Source organism: Hippocampus bargibanti, linkage group LG14, assembly GCF_051943395.1.
Source record: "Hippocampus bargibanti isolate YZ-2025 linkage group LG14, ASM5194339v1, whole genome shotgun sequence".
In the NCBI taxonomy this organism is placed as follows: domain Eukaryota; kingdom Metazoa; phylum Chordata; class Actinopteri; order Syngnathiformes; family Syngnathidae; genus Hippocampus; species Hippocampus bargibanti.
In genome coordinates this window covers 11,970,086-11,994,044 of record NC_142747.1, presented here as the reverse complement: position 1 = coordinate 11,994,044, position 23,959 = coordinate 11,970,086, and the positions used below count along the sequence as shown (strand labels likewise).

At 39.8% G+C, this 23,959-nt stretch overlaps 1 protein-coding gene across 1 annotated transcript in view; it reads right to left on the bottom strand.

Annotated features, from left to right (window-relative positions):
- dner (delta/notch like EGF repeat containing) overlaps positions 1 to 21,941 on the bottom strand; it is a 30,936-nt gene extending 8,995 nt beyond the window's left edge. The window contains exons 1-6 of the mRNA XM_089014186.1: positions 21,543 to 21,941; positions 4,672 to 5,013; positions 4,089 to 4,183; positions 2,684 to 2,847; positions 1,595 to 1,743; positions 517 to 670 (exon numbers count right to left, since the gene is read on the bottom strand). Of these exons, the coding sequence (XP_088870312.1) occupies positions 517 to 670; positions 1,595 to 1,743; positions 2,684 to 2,847; positions 4,089 to 4,183; positions 4,672 to 5,013; positions 21,543 to 21,812 (1,174 nt within the window). The 5' untranslated portion in view covers positions 21,813 to 21,941. The remainder of the gene's footprint in view (positions 1 to 516; positions 671 to 1,594; positions 1,744 to 2,683; positions 2,848 to 4,088; positions 4,184 to 4,671; positions 5,014 to 21,542) is intronic.
- Positions 21,942 to 23,959: the final 2,018 nt, after the last annotated feature.

The following is a 23,959-nucleotide window of genomic DNA, read 5'->3' as shown; positions in this document are numbered from 1 at the left end:
TTGTCACTCCCAACTTTTAGTAGCTTGTAGCTGATAGGCTCTTTTGAAATTATGTCATTCCCCCCACTGTATGTATAACTACCTCAAGCAAGGAGGAGCGATCTCTCTTGCCTCCATGACTCTTTGGAGAAACATGCTTTTTTGCCATCCCAAAGATTAAATAATCTTTTTGCCTCCTACTTTGATTCCTGCTTGATTTTTCCATTCAAACAAAGTGATGACAAGGTTTGACTTACGTCACACAAATAGGGTAAACTAGCACGATACGGCGGTTTGGTTAAGTAATATTATTTGCCACTAGATGGCAGACAAGGCCGAGAGGCGCTTGTATACTGCACTATACTATGACATGAGTAAGCCTACTACTAATCATTTTTGGAGCAAATTGAATGACAATGATGTTGAGTATGTTTAAGTCAATTTTTCATCCATATGTTGACCACAGAGATTTATCAAATTGTCACTTTAGATGACACCAGCCAAAAAAAATGGAGCCACACACATATATGGACACACCTGGTTGGCAAGTACAGGTGAAGTTGCGTCCTTCGCCACCCTGCCGAACATCAGCGCAGGTGGCGTTATTGCGACAAGGGCGGTGCTGACAGGCATCAAGTTCCTCGCAGAAGATTCCTGTGTAACTGTCATCACACTCACAAAAGAAGGTGCTCTGCAAACATATATTTTCGAGGGAAATTGAAACAAGATATGCCATGTTTTCGGGGATTTTTTTAAACATGCTTTTACCACAAAGATTAACTCGTTCAATGCCAGAAATGTGCAAAAATGTGTCCACACCAGTGCCAGGATTTTTGTCATTGTCACTCGAATTCCAGGACCCACAGAATATTGAGTTTGAGGACTACATAAACATTCAATGCAGCGTTAAAAAAAAAAAAACCTTAGACTCTCTTCTTTCATGAGAAAAAAAGAGTTAATTCGTAAATTACTTGGGTCCGGAGTTATATGAGCTTGAAATGAGGGCGGCTGGACAAAATACAATGCAATACATATTGGTTTATATAATAATAATAATAATAATAATAATAATAATAATAATAATACATTTAATTTCTAAGCGCCTTTCAAAACTCTCAAGTACACTTTACAGTCACGGGATAAGAACTTTTTTGACAGCTGAAACTGGAACAAAGCACTAACATGGGAAAAAAGGGCAATGTCGCCCCCTTGTGGAAGGGAAAAACATTGCCAGAGACCATGGCCAGGGCTTTATCAGCACCCAAACAAGAAAAAACAAAACCCAAACAAATTCAAGAATGGGAGCTCTCTGTCATACTTCCAATTCCCAAATAAATTTGGGAATGGCAGTGAATGAATTAAAAACTATTAACTACAGCATATTTCTTGACACTGTTCAATTATTTTAAGTCCAATGCAGTGTATAATCAAATATTTTTCACAGACCCAGTGTCATTTTGACATTAGTCAGGAACAGAAAAGAAAGCCATGCATCAACATAGGCATTGCTGAAGATTTACGTTTTGGTTTTTATTTCAGTCTGAAACCTATCCGTGCAATAAAATTAGAAAAACAATTTACCGTACATTGAAGTTGTAAATTTTCCGGGTCTTACCTCAGATGGCTGCGTGACACATTTGCCTTTGCCCGAGCACTGAGGGTCATTGAAACTGCTGCCAGGCTCCACACAATTGCTAGCTTTCACTGTCAGGTTGAGACGCAAGGTGACCTCTGGTGCTGTGGGGGCATCAACCTGGATCGCGCCTTCCAAGGGGGAAATACCGTTACAACATATTTGAGCACCTTCATTGAAGGTGCTCAAACAAATCTGATGGTCCTTCAATGAACAAAAGGTCAGTAATAACAAAAGTGACCCATAGATCTAGATAGATAGATAGGCGCTCGGGGTGGAGGAAAAATTTGGACACTCATGATGAAGAGACAAAAACTCCTGCATCAAGGAATCTGTCAGAACCAAAACCGAGTGTGCGCCATATCTTCAAGCCTCTTCCATCACAAGTGACAGCTACTCAGGCACTAGGATAAAAATAGATCCCAAGTACACATCAATGGGGTTTTTAGAGCCAATCAGATGTAAGACCACCACTGATGGATGCACGCGATACACTTTTTGATTGAATGATTTCCAACCCAGATGACCGTGTTCAAAGTGTGCAGTCACAGCAAATCACCGTAACAGACAAATTGAAATGAAATGACGTGCGCCAGAAATGCTTTGTCATTGCGCCTTCTTTTCTTACATCTCTATGTGCGATTTATATCTCTATGATGCCCATTTGAATTGATCTTAAACATCAATTTGATCATTTGCAAATGCTTGTTCTTCATTTTTGTCCTCTTGTTTGACCTTCGAGCTCCCCCCCCCCTTCGTTCTTCTCTTCATTTTGTTCATTGAAGTCATTATGACTTAGCATCAAGATGAAACCAAAGGAAGTAAAGAAATTGCTTTAATTACTTTGTGGCATGTCATATCTTCTGACATTCATATGAATGCCGACTAAAATAAGACCTACTGATGTTGATGCATATTGTGTGCCATAAATGTTCTACTTCTGAGTTACTCTTGTTGACAAAGTGATCTCATCATATTGCAGTGCTTGCTAAAACTCGAAATCATCTCATGAGTTAGTAATAAAACTACTATGTTTCTATTTTTTAACTAGAGGAAGAAAGAGCATCTTACTGAGGAAATAGTTTTGGCCCAGAGGCAACGCATGGTCAGGGACCACCAACCCATCGGAGGCTTGCAGGAACCACATTTTCGACCCATTTATAAAAGAGGAGTGCTGGAAGCCTTCTTCATTCACACGCCACATCACTGGAGTGCCACCAGCGTTTACCACCAACCTGTTGGAGCACCAAAATATTGGTGAAAATTTCTGAAAGGGAAAAAGTCTGCGACTGGATACATAGCTTGAGGAGCCGGCAATGAGAAGAAAGGAGCATTAGCACCGAGCGCCGATGCCTATGTGGAACTGCCGTGGCTTGGAATTGAAGCGGATTTATGTGGGACAGGAGATGTGAGACTATATCTTTCTGTCAATGGATGCTACAGCTAAGTGTTTGCTTTCAACATTTCGCTTGTAGCAGACATGCACATTTCACCATGATGTCGCAGATCCATTGTTGAAAAGGACGCTTTGATCACCTCCTCTTTCATCTAGAACGCTTCATACAACAAATAGGGTGCAAAAAATGCTTAGGATTAAATGACTCTGTGTCTTTGTGTTGTCATATTATATATATTTTTTGTTTTTTTTACTTCAAGATGGCGCCACGAGCATGGCTGCCTTTACAGCAGCTCCTGTATTTTGTTTTTCTACTTCTTTTCCTTCCCTCTTCCTTTCATCACTTTACTACTGTGAAAACTGTGAAATGTAAATTTCTTTAGAGTGAGACCAATAAAGGATTATCTAATCTAGTAAATGTTTTTTTTTTTTATTATATCTTTGCCCATGTGTATGATGGGTCCCTTTGCAATAACAAAAAAAAACATAATAATAGTAAAAAAAAGTGTTTGGCCACTCCTGAATCACATTGTATAAAAATAAAACAGCCTCAGCTGGTTCGCTCTCACTTCATAACAAACTCCCCGTTTCAAACCATGAACCGACTCACCGTTCTGCAGCTGTAATGAGGGGCAACATCAAGGACATTTTTCATCCCCTTGACTCTTCTGAATAATTTATTGACCTTACACACATGAACGTCACGCTTTTTATGAGCATGTGTGTTGAAATAAATGGTACGCTCTTGAATGCGTAATGCAGTGGAAATATCTAATAGGGTGTACAGGCAATGTTTTGATGGTCATACTTGTGAACAGAAAATTTAAACACTGTCAAACTCAATTTCAAATTGAAAATTGTTCAGATGATTTTTAGGGATTTAGCGGCAATATGTTTGACCTATGACCTTTCACGGTTACAACAGGCATAAATTGTTCAAAAATAAATAATTGCGTTTTGCTTTAATTTCCTTCTCTTTGGATGTTACTTATGCAACTATTGTTGGCATTCCTGACAAGCGTATGGACCAAGTAATTCATATTTTGTTATGTTTGATATAAAATTGCTCGCCATTCTTACTTGACAGCCGTTTCCTCTGGCAGTTCCAGCGCTAAAGTCAATGATGCTGTCAGTTCACACAGCTCTGGGCGAACGCAGTGCAGACCCTCTGTCACCTAAATCACCAACACGACCACGTCATGATGTATTCGCAGATCCTAAAATTAACTCATTCACTGTCAGACATGCAAAAATGTTTCCACTCCAGTGCCAGGGTTTTTGTCATTTTCACTCAAATTCCAGGACGCACAGAATATTGAGTTTTAGGACTACATGCACATTCAATGCAGTGAAATAATCCTTAGACTGTCTCTTTTCATGCGAAAAAAATAGTTAAATCCTAAATTATATGGGTCTGAAGTAATACGAGGTGCAAGTGGGGGCGGCTGTACAAAAGGCAAATGCTGCCCCCTCGTGGAATGGGAAAAGCAATACCAGAGGTCTAACCAGCACTTTATCGGCTATTATTGATGATAAACCAAAACCCGAACAAATTCGGGAATGGCACTCATATTGTCATATTTTCAATTCCCAAATCAATTTGGGAATGGCAGTGAATGAGTTAAATGTAGCAAGTAACAATTGCAGGAGACATTTGGCTCACCCTGTCTGCCTCCCACGGCACCATCAGAAGCCGCTGGCCACTTTTGGGTTGCCATGGCGGCAGGGTGGCAGTTGCGGATGTGGGGCTGGTGGACATGCTGGTTGGGTGAGGTGGTTGGGTGGCGGCTGGTGTTGTGGAGGTGACGGGGGTGGCCGGTTCAGGAGCTGAGGGGGAGACAGGTTCCCATTCAGCCACAGCCAGTAGTACGATTTGATCGCACCTTGGCCCCTCGTAGCCGTCGCTGCATTCGCAGGTATAAGTCGGCTCCCCCTCCGCTTCTTTCATGTGCAGGCTGCAGTTTCCATGGAGACAAGGACGGCTGGAACATGGGTCTGTGAAAAACTGAAATGAGGGGGAATGAATAGACAGAAGGAGAACTGTTGGTGAGAGGCGGCATAATAACATCAGCTTCAGTTTTGTTACTTTGCGTCAGTAGAGCAACAAATGTTTGTTGTCCAGGGAGTCACAAATCTAATGATGTTATCAAGCGATTGTATATATATATATATATATATATATATATATATATATATATATATATATATATATATATATATATATATATACAGTAAAGTCTCGTTATATCGATATCGGTTATATTGATAGTCCCGCTTATTACGATACTATTTGCACGCAAGGAGAAAATTACATGCGCGCAGGGTCGGATATATCGATAGTCCCGGTTATATCAATATTTTTCGTATTCCCTAGAATATCGATATAACGAGACTTTACTGTATATATATATATATATATATATGTCACGCATGTTTTGCCTTTTTTTCTTTTTGCTCTATGGCTCAACTTTCTTTCATCCCATTTAGCCTTTTTGTCTTTTCTTTTGACTTCTTATTTATTTATTCCTCTCCACACTTCTTTTTATTTATCTCGCTATCCAGCTATCTATCTAACTAGCCATCTATTTGGTTAGTTACCTAGCTAGCTATCTATTTGCTATCTATTTGTTATCTATTAGCTGTCTAGCTGCCTAGCTAGATAGCCTGCTGGATAAATATCTATTAGCTCTCTATTAGCTAGCCAGCTAGCTTTCTATCTATTTGAGTTACTCCCAGGTTGAGTGAATGCTTGCGCGTGGGGCTGCCGCTGCTTACCCACAGAAAAATGTATATAAAGTGACCTTGAGAGTTTTGAAAGGTGCTTATAAATGAAATATATTAGTATTAGTATTCATCTTGTATACAGATTAAAATTTATTGACGAGAATTGCTACATCACCGCACTGACATGTATACATCCCCTGGCATGCAAAATTTACTATAAGAGTCATACAAATTTTAATAAAAGTGTGTAAAACAATCTCATTAAACCTGACTGTGAACAGCATATATCAATAAAAACGGATTCAAGGATGAATAAATCAAAAATAATTTGAAGCCTTGATATCCATCGGTACACTTTATGAGCATGATCAATTAGTGATACTGCATTGGCAATAGTTTGCATCCATTGATTTCAGTGTTTTTTTATGATAACAGTGGTTGACACTGGCTGGATCAAAAGTCAAGTACTGTAATGGACAGACACACGCACGCACGCACACGCGCGCACACACGCACACACACGCACACACGCGCGCGTGCGCGCGCGCACACACACACACACACACACACACACACACACACACACACACACACACACACACACACACACACACACACACACTCTCATTGGCAGTGCTAAGAGATAGATGCCTCCTGACAGCCGTCAAACTGGTTCCTTGCATCAATATTTAAGAACGTTTGAAGTAAATGCGCGGTTGTCTGGGTCTTGAAGGTTAGGACAAAGGCGCGCTTACAAAGACACTTAACAGCATGGTCCCTGTGCTTCTTTGACTAAAAGGATCCCAAACTCTAGTCTTATCATTCTTTATTCGAAATAATTTTAGTTAAGCGAATTTGCAGCTCCGTGATTTAAATACAAAACATATTTTGTATCATCCTGGGGCATGTGAAGTGTCGTCCCGAGAAGCGGCTGAACAGTCAACAGTCAACAGAACATCATTACCATCAAAATGATGTTTGGACTAAGTCCCCTGGCAACTGTACTCTTTTTTTAATATGTATTTAAAAAACAGTGCATGTGTGTGATGTGGGTTTTAATAATAAATAAACAAACGCAAACACACACACACGCACATACATACATACGTACATACATAAATTTACACAAAAATAAATACAAAAACAAATAAACACACAAAAACTAAATAAATAAATCAGATAAATAAATACATATATACATAAATAAACACAAAAACGTATGAACAAATACATGCATAAATAAATGAATAAATGAATAAATTGTTACAATGTGTTCCACGCATAAAAAAATACTTCTAGCCTCATTGCAAGTTCAATGTTATATTTCAAATAGTCTGAGGTAATATACAAGTAAAAACATACCGGAAGCTTTTGAACTCATAGTCAATGTAAATTACTAAATTTGTCTATGCACCTTATTGTATGGACAATAAGGCGCACCGGATTATAAGGCGCACCTTCAACGTATGACATATTTTTAAACTTTTTCCACATAGCTGGCGCTGCTCATCCGCTGAAAAATAACTATCGTGTGACTGTAAAGTGTCCTTTAGAGTTTTGAAAGGAGCTTATAAATGAAATGTATTATTATTATTATTATTATTATTATTATTATTATTATTATTATTATTATTATTATTATTATTATAAATTTATTATTATTGTTATTATTATTGTTATTATATACGGAGCACCGGATTATAAGGAGCACCTTTAATGAATGACATTTTGAAATATTTTCCATATTTATATAATGTGGCCTGGATTATAAAGTGAATGGTCAGTTTTTGAAATCAATTGAAGATTCTTAAATGCACCTTCTAGTGAGAAAAATACGATACATTGAACAAGAATTTGTCGAGGCAACAATCACATCCTAAAGTGAGTCCTGCCTGTGTTGAAACTGAGTGAAGCAAATGAAATCTTGCTGCAGGTTGCCTTGACCATAACTCCCAGTGAGTTCCCATAGTTAGAGCGATTGGGAACAATTAGCCAAAGCACAACAGGCAATGTGTTGTTTTCCCGCCATCGCGCCATCTGCTTCCAGCTATGTTTGCCAGAGTCTTATCATGCTGTGAAAAGAAACATGTTACACAACCCTTTTCTTTTCATCATCTGGGATTGCAACTCTGCCAAGGCGTCAACAGACAAGCGCCAAGGACACCCCATAATAATAGATGGCAACGGAAAATCAGTATCCCGTGATGGTGAACACTTCCTGACAAAATCATTTTTTATCAAATTGATGAATAGATTCACCTTCTTGTACTCAAAAGATGCTCAGGAATATGTCACTGCGAACGATCGCACTTCCTGTGATAGTCGAGCTTAATTTGGATTTCATCGGAGAACGGAGAAATGAATTTGAGGGAAAGAAAATAGATTTTGCTTCATTTTTTCATTAGTGTTCTGCGCCGGGGTCATGTATTGTTTTGGATTGGATTGAATTAAATTAGATTGGAGTAGCCTTTATAAATCTTGCAGTGGAAAAATTTGCATTTCACAGCAGCAAAGCAATGAAAAAAAGAGCTGCTGTAAAGGCAGCCACTCTCGCGTGCCATCTTGAAGTCAAAACAACAACAAAAAAAACTAAATAACAAATAATGTGACACAACACGAAAGACAGACTCATTCAATCTTAAAGTGCAACTGACGTCTCCGGACAAGTTGTGTCCATAATTTGTAAAATGGCTTCAAATGACTTCTACTGAGCGTATTTTAAAAAGATTCCACCGCATATAGCTATTTTACATTTTAAGACTCGCGCGGATTTTTCAGTCTTATTTTTGAGTTGGTGACGAGTCCTCACCCTACGTCACTGAAGGAACAGCCCCTGACTGAGAAAGGATATACCTTGCATCACCTCAATGCATTTTGCAGTACTTTGTTTGGTCTGAAAACTTCGTGTTGATCCGTGTTGATGGCGAAATTAGAAGGAAAACACATAAATAACGCAATGGTGAATCGTTGTATGTTACACTGAGACAACTCTTTGATATTCGTTGACAAAAATTCCAAGCTGAATAATAAACCTACTTCCAACGGAGCTCTGCCGCCATCTTCTGTATTTTCTGTGACACTACACATCAGTCTTGATCGCTCAAAATGAGCTGGAAGACCTTCTTCAATCGATTGCAAACATTTATACTTTCCTCTTCAGAACATATTTGAATCATATTCTCATGATATTCTTTTGATTCTTAAGCAATGCAAGACGTCTTGGCGTGACACCACGAACAAGGGGGCGGGACCTTCTGAAACTCACCATTTCCGAGGTCATTTTGAAGTAGTTTTGGGATACTTTAAGTCATTTTTATTGGTGTTTTGCATTTGACTAAAAATATCAGCCTGCGTGTTTTGGGTATTTTAGATGCTATAAAAAGTTTTTCTGATGTCAGTTAGGAAACAAAAAAGTGATGTTGGTTGTCCTTTAAGCACTTTCTGCACCCTCTTTGTTGTATGAAGCAGTTCTAGATGAAAGAGGAGAGGATCAAAGTGTCCTTTTCACCAGTGGATCAATGACATCATGGTGAAATGTGCATGTATATGCTACAAGCTAAATGTAGAAAGCAAACATGAAGCTATAGCATCCATTGACGAAAAGAGATTATCTCACAGATCCCGTTTTACGTAAATCCGCTTCAATTTCAAGCCGCGACATACGCATAGGCGCTCTGTGCTGATGCTCCTTTTTCTCATCGCGGCCTTGTCTAGACAAGGTTTACCATTCCAATATCCAGGTCAGTAACAGTATATCAGGTTCACATTATAATTAAAATGATTTATTATCTCTGCCGGTTGGAGAGCCACCCAGCAATAAATGTCATCCCTTTTGTCGACACTCTTGTTGTTCATCACTCAGTTTTCCCACTTTTGTCTGAGTCATGACAGACATCAGGTACTCATGATTTAAATCCAATAGACAAAAATTTACTTTTGGCGCCAAATACGATTACAATGCAGAAATGATTCCAAAAATAAACACTCAGTCATCTTTTTCTAAAATATTCTTCCTTAATGTGTTCTCATCTACTTTACATTCATCCATGTCGTAACAAAGTGCAATACTTCCGTCAAAGAGAGAAAAAAAGGGCGTTGTCTTAAAGACTTTAATGTCTGTTTCTGCACATCAAATCATCCATCATGCATTCGTTCGCAAAACTCCTTTAGCTTCTTACCCAGCGGCTTCAAGGAGGATTTTCAAAATGCGCTTGCAGTGAGCCCACATCAGCATTGCAAAGTACCTTGATTGGTTTCAATTTTGCCTCAAAGCGTGAATAAATGATAATGAGGCCGCGGTGGAGCGTTCAGAGGAGCGAACACGCTTGAAAAGTCTCTTCGAGTCTTCTCAACTTTACTTCATGTTTTTCATGTCTTTAGACGTGTCATTAATAATTTAGCGCACAGCCAGAAGAGGCTTGAAGACTCTAAAGCAAGGTCCCTGTAAAGTCGTCGAAAAAACGGCCGATGAATGAGTATGATTGGCCAGACATCATCTGTTAAGCTCATTGTTAATGAAGCAAGAATCCAAAGTAAAACCAAAAAGATTCTTGAATTTAGGGACGGCATAAATTGTGACTGACTGAGAGGCTGACTGTCCGTCTTTTATAAAGACGGACAGGACATGACGTCATGTGATGGTCGGCAGAATGTTAAATGACAGGAAGTCCAAGAAAATAAAATGATGTGAAAGGAAGTAGAAAAGATGTCTAAAATGGGTTCGTATAGTGAATTGCCTTAACATCATCACTCACAAAATTATGTCAAACGCTCACCCTGACACGCCGCCGTTGATGGATGATAGCATAAAGGGGAGGAGTAAAGCAAGGAGAATGGGTAGCGATCGGGGAGTGATTTAAGAGAACAATGTGTTACAAGATTATAATACAATTACTGTATATGGTTTTGAAGCGGCTGACCACCGTTGCACCCATAGGGATTTGGATAACCCTGTCAATCATATTCGGATAACACATGGCAAGTGCCGTATTTTAAGGTGTATAAGGTGCAATGTCTTATAAGGTGCACCCCCAATGAAAGGCGTGATTAAAAAAAGTTATCCTTATATAAGGCACACCACATTATAAGGTGCTAAAGTAGAGGCTGGGGTTATGGTTTATAGATCCCATACTGCTTCTTCTACAGGGGGGAATAGAGTTGGTGGCTGCTGATAGTAGTTGCAAGACCTGTTGTGGCTCAATATTACTTCACATATAAGGTGCACTGGCGTCATCTTTTGAAGAAAATTCACCTTATACACTGGAAAATACGATAACATGGTTGTGTTGGAATATGCTCTTGACTATGGGCTTTTTTTACATCCTATATCAGTCAACGGCAAGACCTTTTTTTACCGGCCTAAAATCCTAGGTATCAGGTATCAGCTGAAGCTGAAGGTATCAGGAATACTGACTTGCATTTGTAACCTAATTTCTTATTTTCACATTGAATTCCGTTTCTTTTCATTCTGTACCATTTATGTTCGCTGCACAACTTTGAATAAGCCTGGTTCCTCAGATTTGTTTTCATGATTTGTTTTGGCGCGTGAGTCCAATTGTATTTCAGCCACTACGTCACAGGTGTTTGACAAAAAAACAGAGGCTCGATCATTTTACGCGACCCACTAAAGCAAATTACCCTATTTTCCGGACGATAAGGCGCATCGAAAAGCCTTCCTTTTCTTCAGAAGATGAACTTGCTCCTTATAAGCCGGTGTGCCTTATATTTGAAGTAATATTGAGCCACCATAGGTCTCTTAACTGCTGTCAGCATAGCAGCCAGTGACTCCATTTCCCCCTGTGGAAGAACTCGTGCGCGGTCCATGCGGGGATGTATAAAACACAACCACAGCCTCTACTGTAGCGCCTCATAATGTGGTATATATGGAAAACGTTTTAAAACATGACATTCATTGAAGGTTCACCTTATAGTCTGGTGCACCTTATACCTTATACAAGTTTGAAAAAATACCACTCATAAGGGGTGCGCCTTATAGTCCAGAAAATACGGTACATGCATAAGCTTCATGTTTCTTGCTAGAATACAAATATAGCTCATTTTCTTTTAGAAACATTGAAATATCATTTTCAGCGTCTCTTTTGCAATCAATGTAATAATACCATCTCACTAGCTGCTGCTTTCAAAACTTGTTATTGATCAATTTGTTGTTGACATATTATACTGTATGCTATATACAGTACATAAACATTCGTTGCATTCAGAGCCCTAACTATGATGTGAAACGAAACACTGTGACATTATAAATACATTAAAAAAAAAACTGAAGTCCATACGAAATAAAAACTAACTACTCTATATCCCAAATTATAGCAACACTGGTCCTCACAAGGCAAAAGCGAAGTCACTCATGGCATCAACATTATTCTGTCCTCTAATTGGTTTGCCCGAAATTTCATTTTACTTAATTTAAGACGAAAAAACTACATACATATTTATCTGGGCTGCATGGTGATCGTGACTAATTTCATATAACCCCCAGAGTAACCTTTTTTTTAGCAGCATTAATAAAGATCGCTTTGGACTTTTTTTTTTGGGGGGGGGGCTGATTCAGGTCTTATTTCTCCCTTCCATCTATGCTTTCTACTATCATTGTGACAGCTTTATTTCCTGTATAGTGGACAGGATAGTTGTCCATGTTAAGCGCTTTGCTACAGCTACAGCTGTTGCTAAAGCGCTATATAAATCAATATGGATTATATGACAGCAAATATTGACGAGCAATAAAAATCTGTAGTAATTTGTCCACATGGCGATATGAATTAATATGGCTCAAGACGGAAAAAAATCTTTGGTACAAAATGAAAGGGTATTCTTATCTTTTTCACATATGCTTTATGGCAGGCTTTCAGATCACAATCCTTCACGGGCAACAAAAATGGCTCTTCAGCCGCTCCTGCTGCCACTTTGAGTTTGTCTCAGACACGCAGACCAGCGGGAATGGAACATCCTGTTCATTTTTGTCATACAAAATGTGATAAGACTAATTTCTTTTTAATGCACTTTTTCATTAAGTGCTCCGGCAACCCCAAAGGGGATGTTCGCCACATTAGGCAATACAGTAAAGTCTCGTTATATCGATATTCTCGGGAGTCCGAAAAAATATCGATATAACCGGGACTATCGATATATCCGACCCTGTTTGCATGTAATTTTCTCCGTGCGTGCATAGAAATAGTATCGATATAACCAGGACTATCAATATATCCGATATCGATATAACGAGACTTTACTGTATATTAAAGGAAACTGGATCAGGCAAAGAAGCAAACTTCTTGACCAGCCACTGTCTTATAAATGGACATATCTCTTGTTTATCTACAGCGCAAGGGGACACGGCATGCTCGAACATTTTCGTGCTTGGTGTTCCGTACTTCCCAGCTGTTGCTCCAGGGGCTCAGACCTCGTCATCACTCTGTTGCCATGGAGATTTTCAAAGCGAGAGAACAAGCGCGGTGTCCAAAATTGGTCCTCATATTGTGAACGTGCTCTGGACATGAGCCGTGACTCTCATTCAGCAGCTTTCTTGCTGAAGAGGTGCAAAATTCTGAATTCAAGGTCAACACAGAGTTCAATTGTGTTTGTGACTCGCATACAGTCTGAACCTGGTTTACGTAACCTGTGCCCAGGATGATAAATTTGTGTGGTTGGTGTAATATTACATTGCTTGGTAATTTGTGAAAAAGAACAAACCCACCAAGAGTCAGATACTGGATCTCTGCACTTTTTTATCAGTATATTTCCAAGCTTCTTCCCGCGTAGGCGCAGATGTGAATATGTGCTAATCGTCATGTCTGCAGCAGCGCCACAGGCTGAAGACAACTCGGTGCTCGACTCTCTGCTGGAGCTACTCTGTTGGTACCAAAGGGATTTGACGGCTTTAGCCCGGCATTTATCGTCTGCGGTGGAGCGATATGAGGGACACATAGCAGCATACCAACATCCCCTTGGTAGACATTTGGCTTCATTAAAGTCATACTTTGCAAGATCGACTTTACAGACAAGCTGTGAATCTGAGTAGTATCCCTGAGCTGGGATGATGAACAGCATCTCAGTCTACTAAAAGTAAGACAAATAAATATGTACTGCATGCATAATGTCGCGGCTTGGAATTTAAAGGACAACGACACCATTTTTCTGTTTCCCAACTGACATCAGAAAAAACGTTTTATAGCATCTAAAATACCCAAAACACTCCGGCTGATATTTTTCGTCAAATGCAAAACACCAATAAAAATTACTTAAACTGTCCCATAACTAATTCAAAATGACCCCTTGTTCGTGACATCACGCCAGGACGTCCTGCCTTGCTCTAGAATCAAAACAATGGCTTCAGATTCGGAGAAGATGCTTTCTTGTTACTCATTCAATTATGAATATGATTCAAACAGTTGAGAAGAGGAAAATATAAATGTTTGCAATAGATGAAAGAAGTCCTTTCGTGTGATTTTGAGCCGTCTGGACTCCAATGTATCTCCCCGAAAATGCACAAGATGGCGCCCAAGCTTCGTTGGAAATGGGCTGATTTGTCTGCTGGGAATTTGTGTCAACAAGTATCAAATAGTAGTCTTGGTGCAACACACAACGATTCACCATCGCGTTATTTATGTTTTCCTTCTAATTTCGCTATCAACAGGGATCAACAGGAAGTTTTCAGACCAAACAAAGTACAGTGGGACCTCGGCTTACGAACACCTTGCCTTACAAACCTTACGGTTTACAAACGTTAAATTTCTGAAAATAAAACCTTGGCATACGCACTACTTTTCGGGATACACACGGAGCGCCGCCCCACCACGACTGGCGGAGTAATTTTCGGCGGAAGAACACCTAACCACACGACCGAACAGCACCACAGCCGGCCTCCCTTTCCACACCCCCTTTCTCTGAGTGTACACATCGTTCGTCTTCAAGGATTTATCACGGATACTTTTGCTGTTATGGGACCAAAAAAGACCCCACCATAGGCTCGTGTTCAGCCAAAGAAGACACAAAACAAAATTACAGTCGAGGAGAAGAAGGAGATCATTGAGAAACACGAACGAGGTGTGTGTTTGTCTGACTTAATGGCCTAGTAGCAATGTGCTAAGTCCACCATTGCTACCATCCTTCGCAACAAAGAAGCTATTAAAGGTGCGTGTGTTGATAAAGGTGTTTCCGTGCTGTCAAAGCAACGGTCTCGGGCAATAGAAGAGGTTGAAAAACTTGAAAGCAGCTGGCCGGCGACAGCGTGAATAAAGCAATTATATCCGAGAAAGCACTGCAAATTCACTCTGACATCGTCATGCGGGAAACTGGAAGTTCGCAGTTTATTGATGATTTTAAAGCTGGCAACGGATGTTCGAGAACGTTAAGCGCCGTGCAGAGATCCACTGCGTTACTCGTCCTGGTGAGGCAGCCAGTTCTGACAGTCAAGCTGCTGAACCCTACAAGGGATCTAATTTAAAACATTTTTTAAATTATACATCAAGTAGACAGGATGAACCTAATACAACCTACAAGGCATCATTCCTCGAAATGGTGAAAGAAGAAGGCTACCTTCCTCAGCAAGTATTTAATGCAGATGAGACCGGCCTTTTTTGGAAAAAGATGCCTACCTGGACTTTCACAACACAGGAACAGAAGTCTGAACCCCATTCCATCAAGCTATCAACGACCATCACAAAGGTAAATAAAACAACTTTATTAAACACTACAGTTTATTTCTTTAATTACAGTACTTATGGAATGTGACTCCTTCCAAACAGCAATTCCCTCCGACCTGCCACCACCATTAAGCCATCAACGACCAGCAGAAAGGTAAATAAAACGACTTTATTATAAAGTGCAGTGTATTTCTTTCATTACAATACAATAGCACATTTATTAAACATAGAATAAGGTGTATTGTTTGTAGTTTTAAGTCTTATTTAGTTGAAAATTAAATGTTATAGAGACCTGGGAACCGATTATTCTCATTGTAATGGTTTCCTATGGGAAATTAATTTTTGGGATACACACTTTTCGCCTTACACACTCTGGGAACCAATTAAGTGCCTAAGCCAAGGTCCCACTTTCCCAAAATGCATTGTGTGTCGCTTTCTTGGTCAAGGGCGTTCCAGACGTGACGTGACGTCAGGCGTCGTCATCAACTCGAAAACAAGACTTCCTGAATATTCAGCGCGAGTTCAAAACGTAAAACATAGCTATATGGCGTGGCATCTTTGTAAAATACGCTCAGTAGAAGTCATTTGAAGTGATTTAACAAATTATGGACACAACTTGTCCGGAGGCGTCGGTTGTCCAGTAAGCAGATTCCCGTGAGACAAGAGATGTGAGACAGTCCCTTTTCGTCAATGGATGCTACAGCTTCGTGTTTCCTTCCAAGATTTAGTTTGTAGCAGACGTGCACATTTCACCATGACGTCCCTGATCCACTGGTGAAAAAGACACTTTGATCTTCTCCTCTTTAATCTAGAACTGCTTCATACATTAAAGAAGGTGCAGAAAGTGCTCAAGATTGAATCACAGTCTGTCTTTTGTGTTGTCTCCCATTATTTGTTATTTCATTTTTTGTTTGTTTGCCTTGACAGGAGCACCTGTATTTTGTTTTTTTACTTCTTCCTTTTCTTTCTTCTTACTTTCATCCCTTGCTGCTGTGAAATGTGAATTTCTCCACCACGAGACAAATAAAGGCTAATCAAATCCAATTTGAATATGTACTGCATGCAAAATAATCAGAAATCGCAAACAAAGTGACCTCCCAAAATATTTTTGAAAATGTAATATAAGGTTGAGTAATGTGTTCATAAAACTCGAAACAAATGTGAAAAAATCTCAATTTTGTCTAGCTTTATTTACATTACTTTATGAATGTCAGGAAAAGTTTTGAATTTATTTTACAGAATTTCATCATGACTTTGGAAAGTATCATAAATAACTTCTCAGCCATTTTGTTTGCTGCTATTTTATTAAAGCAGGGCGCAAAGGAAGTGCTTCATTTACTGACGCCTTGGGCCTGCTTTGTGTTTAAAATTTAATAATGCTGAGCTGCAGCACCTAATTGCCCAACATTTTTCGGGAATGTGAACAGGACAAAAAAATATTTCCTGCATCATCACTGAAATCTTCGATGTCCCATTTTTCAGTTCAATGTTAACTCATTCGCTGCCATTCATGAATTGACAATATGACGTACAGCACCATTCCCGAATTTGTTCGGGTTTTGTTTTTTGTTTTTCTCGCTTAGGTGCCGATAAAGCGCTGGCCAAACCTCTGGCAGCATTTCCCTTTTTTCCATGTTAGCGCTTTGTTCCAGCTTTAGCTGTTGTTAAAGTGCTATATGAACCAATATGTATGTGTTGCATTGTATTTTAGACAGCTGCCCTCATTTCAAGCTCATATAACTCCAGACCTTTTTTCCTGATGAAAGAAGATAGTTTAAGATTTCTTATGCTGAATTGAATGTTTATGTAATCCTAAAACTCAATATTCCGTGGGTCCTGGAATTCGCGTAACAATGACGAAATACCCTGGCACTGGAGTGGACACATTTTTGCAAGTCTGGCAGTGAACGAGTGAAGAAAGATATTTTAATTTCGGAGGTAAGGGTAACAAGGCGGGGAAAGAATATAATCAGGTGCAATCCTTTTTAATGTCTGAACAAAGTATGACATGGTTTTACACAAAAGGAAAAAAAGCTCCTTTTGAGCTCAAGTGGACACTTTAAACATTAATAAACACCCATTTTGTCATTGTTCCATGAAACCGAGTTAAAGAAAAGAAATACAAGCACCAACACAATTTGAGAGCTGTCTTAACTATTCCACCAATATTACCCCGAACTAACGCAGCTGGTCTGTAATCACCATAGCAACAACACAGCCTATCATCTCCAGTATAAAGTGGACCCACATTAAAAGCATCAAATAACTTCCTTCTCCTTTTGAACTTCTTAAGATCAAAAGTCTAGCTAACGTGTGAAATGGAAATCAAGACTCACAAGTCCGCACATCTATAAAGCAAACGCATGCAGCGAGCGCGACAGTGAGAGCTATTTTTCACATTTTTTTCATTAATAGAACATATAGATGTTTGTTCTTTGACTTTCGAGTGAAGCAAACACCCCCCAAAATCCTCTTGTTAAAAGAAGTAAACAAGTTGCACAGTATGTTTTTTTTCTTATTCCACTCACTAACAAGCAAAGAGTTTCAAAGAGATGACAGAAGTGTGAGCTTCACTTAATTGGACGCAGAACGATGTACCACTACACAAACACAAAGACACAAATCAAAATGAAGGCTTTATAGACGGCTGTTCCAGTTTCCATGGTGAATGAATAAGCAGAGGGATGGAAAGAAAGAACAGGGCAGGGTCTGTGGGGGCAAAGATGTATTATTCTAGTTAGTCCGGACTTGAGGTTTGTGTTGGCCACCAGCTCAAGTGCAATAAAATGGAGATAGATTTTGTTGCACCGTGTTACAGTAACAGACAACTATTGGATTGGATTAGATTTGCCTTTATTAGTCTCACAGTGGAGAAATTTACATTTCACAGCAACAAAGTGATGAAAGGAATGAAAGTAGAAAAACAAAATACATGAGCTGCTGGAAAGGCAGCCACTCTCGCGGCGCCATCTTGAAGTCAAAAGGACAACAACAACAAAGAAACTAAATAACAAATAATATGACAGCACAAAGACAATATGACAAAAAAAAAGACATAGAGAGTCATTCATTCTTCAGGACTTGCTGTACCCTCTTTGTGATGACATGAAGCAGTTCTAGATGAAAGAGGAGCGTATAGTGGAGGTACCAACGCTAATTGCAGCTGCTCTGAGAAATAATATCTGGACAACAAGGGAAACATTTGTTTTTGGCTTGTTTGTTCAATACATCATTTTGTAGAGACAAGCATATTTTAATGTAAAAGAATGCTGCTAGTGGTCGTTGAAAAGAAACCCAATGGGGCCTAATGGCTGCCACCTGTTGGTGAGTCAGTTAAAGTTCAGCCATTCACCTTGCAGCTTTCCTCTCGTCACACTGCAGCAGACTCATTTATCCTCTGCGGTGCTTGTGGGTTCTCTCTTTAGGCCTTGGCATGACTCATAGACGCGCTCACTATTGTATTCAGCTAGCAGCAGCAGCCGTGCTCCGCTGATTTTGACCTCAAGTGGACAGCAGCAATCCAGAAGAAGAGCCAAAGTATTTGGGCAACAGCTCAATGACAACATATTTTGGTATTTGTGTCACATCATTCAGTGAGGACACTCCGATGGCACAGGGCCCAATTTTGGCCTATCACCTTGTGAGTGGACATTTTCAGGATTCGTCCTTTGCTTGTACTAAATCATGGAGGATAGACTCTGGTTCTCTGGGACCTTGAACAGGGGCTGCTGGACAGTTGCTCTAAATGGAGCTGGAATTCTGTCCAATATCAATCATCGTGTTTTCTAGAAATTCAATGAATTGTTAATTTAAGAAGATAATAGAGGAATGCCGATTGTGTGTTCATTTGAATATTTTATTTAACTGTAGTTCACCCCTCTGTGCGCCCATGATAACCTAACATGTTAACATTTCCACTGCAGTAACCCAAAGTGTTTGTTTATTTATTTATAGCTAGCTATATATCTAGCTAGCTATCTGGCTAACTAACTATAGCTATATAGCTAGCTAGCTATCTATCTGGGTAGTTATCTATTAGCTTGCTTTCTATCTATTTGAGTCAGTTCCAGGTTGAGTGAACACAAGTGCGTGTGCTTTCACTGCTCACCCACAGAAAAACGTGTCCTGTGACTGTATTTTGAAAGCCGCTTATAAATCAAATGTATTATTATTATTATTATTATTATTATTATTATTATTATTATTATTATTATTATCACTAATATGGGGAAGAAAGGAAGCAGTTTGTGTCACGGGCATTAAATGCTTCATTCCTAAAACGATGTACGACAACAATGCCATTATATGGACAAAATGTGTCTGATTTTATATGAAACCGATGAACATCACACACTCAATGGATAAAGAAAAGATCGATCTTTGTATATGAACAATTAAAATTAAGTAACTCATGCAGGGAAACAAAGGGGAAAACATTCAAGGATGGCACAAGACTGTTGAACAGCAAACCAACTTTAAGTGCAAAAACTCAATTTAGTGATAGCACAACTTAAAATTCTACATGAGGATTGGACTTAGGGGGTGAGTGGTGGGTTTGAATCAAAGGACGACTCAATGAGCATGTGGCTCACCATTTCTGGTCGAGTGTCCCTTTCACGTTAACATAATGGGCGTCCATTTTGTTAGAATCAAATCAGGCTATTAATTAATTCACAAATTTATTCGGGAATTGAAAATATGACGTAGAGCGCTATTCCCAAATTTGTTCGGGTTTTGATTTTTAATGCTTGGATGCTGATAAAGCGCGTTTTTTTTCTTTTCCACAACGGGGCAGCATTACTCCAATTTCCATGTTAGCACGTTGTTCCAGCTTCTGCTGTTGTTAAAGCGCTACATAAACCACTTTGTACTGTATTGCATTGTATTTTGGACAGCCGCCCTCATTTTCAAGATCATATAACTCCAGACCCATATAATTTAGGAATTAACTTTTCTGATGAAAGAAGCCGGTCTAAGGTTTCTTCACTACCATTTGGGGCTTTCTATTTATTTCAAACATTCAAAACAATATGAACCATGATGCATTGCAAATGTGTTCATCACACACACACACACACACACACACACACACACACACACACACACACACACACACACACACACACACACACACGCAGACACACAAAACTCAAGTGAGAGTTCGTCCTAGCACACTTCCCCCTTGTTGCCACAGCAACGCAACCCTTGCGCCTCCATAGCTCAGTAATGTCACATGGCCTTTATATAAAAAGCTAGTCCTTCTACGGTACGCATGAAAATAATTTTTCTTTTGTTGGACACAAATTAATGGCCGGGTAAGTAAAACACAAGGAATTTATCTAGTTACATGGCAGTGTTTTGTTCAAAACGGTACAACAAACCAGAAATATTGTCGCGCATTTGTAATATTGTAAGGAGGCCTGTTTATCGATTGTACGCTAATTGCAGTAAACATGTTTCAGAAGATTTTACTTCACAGGTGACAAAGTCAATGCACGGTGGTCCAATCAGGGCTTCTGTCATGTCTACTTCAAAATTCTTACAATACGATACAATACATATTGATACATCTAGCGTTTTAACAACAGCTGAAGCTGTAACAAAGCGCTTAACATGGACAACTATCATATACAGGAAATACAGCAGTCACAAAGATAGTAGAAAGCACAAGGGAGTAAAGCCAAGATCAAGTCTTTATGTATTGTCTTCATTTGAGTGGAAATTTTGAAGCAAAATTTGACCCCATCCCCGATTTTTCTACAATTCAGACACATTTTCCTCCAAAGCCAAATTCTTTCTGAATATGAACTGGACAGTTTTTAAGGTATTTAAATATTTGCTGATCACAAATTTCTACTCCTAATAAATACATTTCAAACTGAATTTATTGTAACATGACAATGTAAATGGGAGGCCAACTTGGACTATCTAAGGGGGTGGGAGGAGGCATATTACATTTTTGTCGCGGGCCACATTGGGGTAATTGTTTCCTTCGGCAGTCTGTTCGCTGCTGATGACTTTTAACCTCTCGGGAGCAAGACCAGATCCTTAAATGAGGAATGATTCTGTTTTGTCCGAGGGCGCGGAAACATCGATGTGTGTTCTTCATCATTGTTTTCTCTAAAATGAAGACAAATTCGGCACTGACCTCACAGTTGCGTCCGGCAAAGCTCTGACCGCACGTGCAGGTGTACTCCCAGCCGTCCTTTGGCCCGCCTGGAGATAGAAGGGCCAGGCAGAGACCCCCATTAAGACAGGGTTGACCTTCGCAGGGGTCCATCTGAGCCGCAGCCCGGGTCGGAGTGGGCTCGGCCGGTGCCGGGGTGTCCGGAGCCAGCTGGAACGGGGAGGGGATGGCGTTTATGCCGTAGTTGAGAAGGAGGAGAAGAGAAAAGGTAGGTGTGAAGCTCAAACTCATCCTAAAGCCTGAATGTAAAATCTCTGCTGGCAACAATGGAAGCCGACTGAGGTGATGCAGTAGAATAACTGAAGGAGCAAGAGAGGGGGTGGGCGCTCCGCTCTGCACTGTGTGTGATGACGACACGCGCACCCACACTTAACATCCCGTTCCCGCCCGCCTACACCGTCATTCTCTTGGCAGAGAGTCAGAGTCACGCTTTCCCCTTTCATTAGGTGTAGACTCTGATTGGAGGCTGAGGTGAGAAAATCCGATAATAGCCTCAATTTGAGGAACATAACGCTCCATTGAATCCCAGAAGTGGGTACAACCAATTGCGTCAATCTATTGAGTTATTCAACTACACGCACACACTTGTGCCTATGCTTTGTACACACACCCCAAATATTGCAGGCATGTTTTGAGCCAAAAAAAATCGGTTCAGTTTCAGTTTCAGCCAAAAACGACGACCCAGGGATGAGGCAAGGCTGTTGTACACACGCACACACCCTTCAAAGTTGCTAAACAGTAAACAACATGACTCGTCGAGGTTTGATAAGGGTTGAGATAACAAACAAGAGATCAATAGGATAATGAACTTCTTTTCATTTCGGCTTTTCCCTTCAGGGGTTGCCACAATGAATTGGTGTCCTCCATCTTGAGAGGTTTGATTCGCATGTTTGTTTTGGCCAAGCTTTTACGTCGGATGCCCTTCCTGACACAACCCTCTGTATTTATCCAGGCTTGGGACCGGCATAAGAAGACATTAACTTGTGTCCCCCTGTGGCTACAGAACAAGCAACTTTATGAACTTAAGATAAAGATGCTCGCTAAAAAGCCCCTCCAAACATAAAATGGTCATTGGCACTGCAAGATTCAAATCAAGTAAAACTACTCATCATTTGATGACGATGCTCTGATCAGTAAATGAACATTGTTGAGGACTAAATGGAATCAGGGGACCAAAATACAAACTGACCAGCAACGAAGAACACTTTGACAAGACACAAGTGGTTGAGAGTCTATTTAAAACTAAGCAAAACATAATTGAACCCCATTCTAATCAAAACCAAAAGAACAAAGTCAGATGATGAAATCACTGCAAAAGTACGTATAATGACAAAATCTATTTGGACAACACATCCGCAGCCATGTTACACCATCCCTAAAATATTCCAGAACAGTTGAGAAATAAAGTCACAAACTCATTCACTGCTATTACCGAATTTATTCGGGAATTGAAAATATGACATAGAGTGCCATTCCCAAATTTGTTCAGGTTTTGGTTTTTCTTGCTGGGGTGCCGATAAAGCACTGGCCAGACCTCTGGCAATATTTTTCCCTTCCACAAGGGGGCAGCATGTGCCTTTTTTTCCATGTTAGCTCTTTGTTCCAGCTTCAGCTGTTGTTAAAGCGCTATATCCAAGCGCTAAACCACTATAACCAAGCAATGTATTTTGGACAGGTGCCCTAATTTCAAGCTCATATAACTCCAAACCCACATAATTTAGGAATTAACTCTTTTTCTAAGGCTTCTTATGCTGCATTGAATGTTTATGTAGTCCTAAAACTCAATAATCAGTTGGTTGGCAGCATTTCCCGTTTTTCCATGTTAGCGCTTTGTTACAGCTTCAGCTGTTGTGAAAGCACTATATAAACCAATATATATGTATATGTACTAACTACATTGTATTTTGGACAAGACCCTCATTTCAAACTCATATAACTCCAGACCCATATATTTTAGGAATTGTCTTTTTTTCTGTTGAAAGAAGAGAGTCGAATGTTTCTTACGCTGCATTGAATGTTTATATATTCCTAAAACTCAATATTCTCCGGGTCCTGGAATTTGAGTCTCTTCTTCTTCTTTTCCTTTCGGCTTTTCCCTTCAAGGGGTCGCCACAGCAAATGAACGTCCTCCATCTTGAGAGGTTTGATACGCATGTTTGTTTTGGCCAAGCTTTTACGTCGGATGCCCTTCCTGACACAACCGTCTGTATTTATCCGGGCTTGGGACCGGCACAAGAAGACTTATGTCCCTTTGTGGCTACAGAACAAGCAACTCGCCCAGTAAAAGGCTCCCAAACACAAGATGGTCATTAGCACAGCAAAAATCAAAGACGCTAAACTAAACTCACTTCACTTAATATTTTCAATTCCCAAATATA